Consider the following 3,376-nt stretch of genomic DNA (forward strand, 5'->3'; position numbering starts at 1 on the left):
AAAATTCTGTTTCAGTTGGGAAAAAAATTAAAAAAAACACTATTACAATACTTTTCAGTTTCAAAATATAATTATTAAGAAATTTGTTTCTTGTTTTCTTCTTTTTTAATCTATCAAGTTAGTCACTTGAACAAAATCAAATTTTCATGCATGTTACCAACTTAATAGAAAAATATACCACTGCCTATGACTTATTAATTTTTTTCTTACTTTCTTGCTCGTCGTACACTTTTTCTTATATTTTTCGTATCAATTCAAATATTTATTTTTTTCTTTAGCTCTTTCTGATTTTTGATTTTTTGTAATTTCACATTATTTTCTTGGTTTTCTTTTGTACATTTTATAATTTCTATTTTTGTTATCTTATTTAGATATTTATTTATTTTCTTCATTATTTTCTTTTATTCTAGAATGAGTTGTCGCAACTATTAGTCAAAAAATAAGTAATGCTTTTTTCAATAATTCTTATCTCCGAAATTTCAACTTACCAAGTTTGAGAAAAAATAGTGACCTCTCTTTTTTTTAATTTTTAGTTCTTGTTGTGACAAGACAAACAGACTTACTGATTACAAAAAACATAAAAAAAACAACTCAAGATTCAAAAAAATTCATTTAGTATAAATAATAATTTACAATAATTTTTCTAACTTCTAATCTATCTACAAAGTCAAGATAACACTTAACTAAAAAACCGTTAGAGAATGTTTATGCAGAATAAAATTCTCTTTCATTTCCTACAGAGAAAATTTGAACCTTTCATTTAGTTTCGCAATCGTAACCTTAAATTTTGCGAGTTTGTTAATGATTTTTTGTATTTATGATACACCAAAGGCAAGATTTAACCTTTTTCTTTCATATGCCCAAATACGATTTCAAAATAATCAAAAATGGCAGAGTTATCGATTTTTGAAAAAAAATAGGTTCAAATCCAAAAAATTTTAAAAAAGTCTAAATATCTCGAAAACGGTTAAATTTAGGTTTAGTGAAAGCTTATTAAAACTTAAAACGCAATAAAAACACAACAATCTATTGAAAATAAAAAAGTTGTATAACCAAAAGTGCCGCCATCTTGGAAATATTTCTAAAGTGGGGTTTAACCGAAACTCCCTGTTTTTCAAATTGTAATCTTTAATTATCTAAAAATCTGACGAATTATGACGATTTCGTTACTTTAGAGACAATTTAAAAAAAACACTCCCAAAAACTCCAACCTGTAATTTTGCCTAGCGACGCAAAACCTCCTCAAAAATCGCATCACTTGCTGCCAAACCCGTCAAAATGCCCCTCAAACTCCACAAACGCAAATTCCTCTTCGAACTACTCCTCGTCGCAAGCATCTCCCTCCTGTGCTTCACCCCCTTGTTCTTCTACAAGCGAAGAACCACCACCCTGTCTTTGACACACATCGAAGCCATCCAAGCCTCGAGTAAGACCAGTGTTAGCGCCTCCCCGAATACCCCGACAATTTTAGTCCCAACCCTCGTCTCGACCAACAAGTGTCTAATCCCGGATTTGTCCCAACTGTACTTCCAGGAATACACCCTGTGGTTCCCCGACACCTACAAGCCCTGCACCCGGCGGAACGTCCTCACCTACATGACGGGGGCCACCCTCCACATCAAGCAACGAAATGGGTTTTACCCAAACGTGAGCTGTTGCTACTCAAACATCACGAGAAACACCGACGATGACATCGAGTAAATTCGACAAGGTTCAAATCCAAAAATTTTGGTTTTAGTGTTTCAGGATGTGCGAAATTCAGGAAAAATGTGACTTTGGAGGGGGATTTTGTGAGGGTTGAGTGTGACACAACACCGGAGCCGTACCAACAAGTCCACGCCGTAATAAAAAAACCGGAAAAAAAGTGGGAAAAATGGCCAAAACCCTTCAGTGTCTTAATACTCGGAATTGACAAGATTTCCCGCCTAAGTTTCGTACGAAATTTCCCCAAAACCCACCATTTTATGACCTCGAACAACCATTGGTTGCCCTTGAACGGCTACACGAAGATTAGTGATGAGACAGCCCCCAATATTTTGGCCCTTTTGACCGGTTTAAAGTCCTGTGAAAAGTGCAATTTCATTTGGTCTGATTTCGAAAAGTGTAATTATACCACAGTTTTTGCCGAGGATGACATTTGGACAAATAGTTTTACTTTTGGGGAACCCCCGACAAACTATTATTTCCGCCCCTATTTCATGGCAAGTGAGAGATTCCCCACGGTGGAAATCAACAAGTTTGCCCCCTGTCCCGACCCGGAAGCCCCCTTCGAACGCCTCGTGAATCTCGTGAAAGACTTCACGGTCATGTTCAAAAACGAGCCCAGTTTTGGGTTCTTCTGGATCAAAAGTGCGACTCCGGGGACCCTCCCCAAGCTGGATTACACCCTCCGGGGGCTTTTCCGGTTCATGAACCGGAAAGGAGTGTTCAAGGACACGTTTGTGTTCTTCTTGAGTGATCAAGGAAAGCGCGAGAGGAAAATCGAGTTTACGAATTTGGCGTGGTTGGAGGAAAAACTCCCTTTTAGCTATCTTGCAGTCCCGTTGGAATTCAAGGAGGTTTTTCCCGAAGAATATGACTCTTTGAAATTGCAACAAGACTCCTTGACCACCCCCTTTGACCTTTACATGACCTTGCAGGAGATTCTATTGTTGGCGCAGTTGAAAAACGAGTCGAAACCGAGTGGGGGTTGCCCCAAATGCGAGTCGCTGTTCATGGATGTGAAGGAGAGATCGTGTCAGGATTCGGGGGTTGAGGAGGGGTTTTGCCCCTGTGGGGGCTACTTGATGACAGATCGTGACGATTTAATTGTGAAAAATGCGTCTAATTTCATCGTGAGTAGAATAAATGTGATCATAGATCGGAAAAAGTGTCGCAGTTTCGAATTGAGGAAGGTTTTAAGTGCGAGTCTTTCGAGGAGTTCCGGGCACCGGAAATTTCTAATTAGTGTTGAAACGTATCCGTTTTCGGTTTTTGAAAGTTTTGTTTCGTATTTTAATGGAAGTTTTGCCGTCGATGGGGCGATTAGAAGGTTGGACTTTGCGATTGTTAGGTGTGTTAGTGATTCGTTTATGAAAAAGTTTTGCTTCTGTAGGGAGGAATAAAGCGGTAAAAATGGGTTTGTTTATTTAGTGGCACAAATACGGATAGTTTTTCGTGAAAAAAAATTATGTCGCTGTGCCACCACGCCTCCGAGTAGTGTCTCTGCGAGTACACTTTTTTGCGTTTCTACATTTATTTTGCACTTTTCTGGGTTTCATGGTCCCCTAGAAGTGCATGTGGATCAATTTTGAAGTTATTAATTTTTTCGATTTTTGTCGAAATTTTGATCGATTTTTTGATAAAAAAAAACTAGAGTTATTTAAGGGCAGTTTAA

At 37.8% G+C, this 3,376-nt stretch overlaps 1 protein-coding gene across 3 annotated transcripts; it reads left to right on the forward strand.

The window, feature by feature from the left end:
* Positions 1–1,261: 1,261 nt before the first annotated feature.
* LOC123014563 lies at positions 1,262–3,359 on the forward strand. 3 transcript variants are annotated; one of them, XM_044413752.1, is made up of 3 exons: positions 1,262–1,426; positions 1,472–1,697; positions 1,739–3,359. In XM_044413752.1, exons 1-3 carry the CDS (start codon positions 1,279–1,281, stop codon positions 3,102–3,104), a joined length of 1,740 nt encoding a protein of 579 aa, XP_044269687.1. In that variant the 5' UTR covers positions 1,262–1,278; the 3' UTR covers positions 3,105–3,359. The 3 variants fall into 3 exon arrangements, with proteins under 3 accessions (XP_044269687.1, XP_044269677.1, XP_044269697.1); XM_044413762.1 differs by having other exon boundaries at positions 1,284–1,426; positions 1,534–1,697; XM_044413742.1 differs by having other exon boundaries at positions 1,262–1,697.
* The last annotated feature ends 17 nt before the right edge of the window (positions 3,360–3,376 follow it).

The sequence above is a fragment of the Tribolium madens genome, unplaced genomic scaffold (assembly GCF_015345945.1).
Source record: "Tribolium madens isolate multiple individuals breed KSU strain unplaced genomic scaffold, Tmad_KSU_1.1 Scaffold_19;HRSCAF=116;Tcas5.2_LG9, whole genome shotgun sequence".
Taxonomy (NCBI): domain Eukaryota; kingdom Metazoa; phylum Arthropoda; class Insecta; order Coleoptera; family Tenebrionidae; genus Tribolium; species Tribolium madens.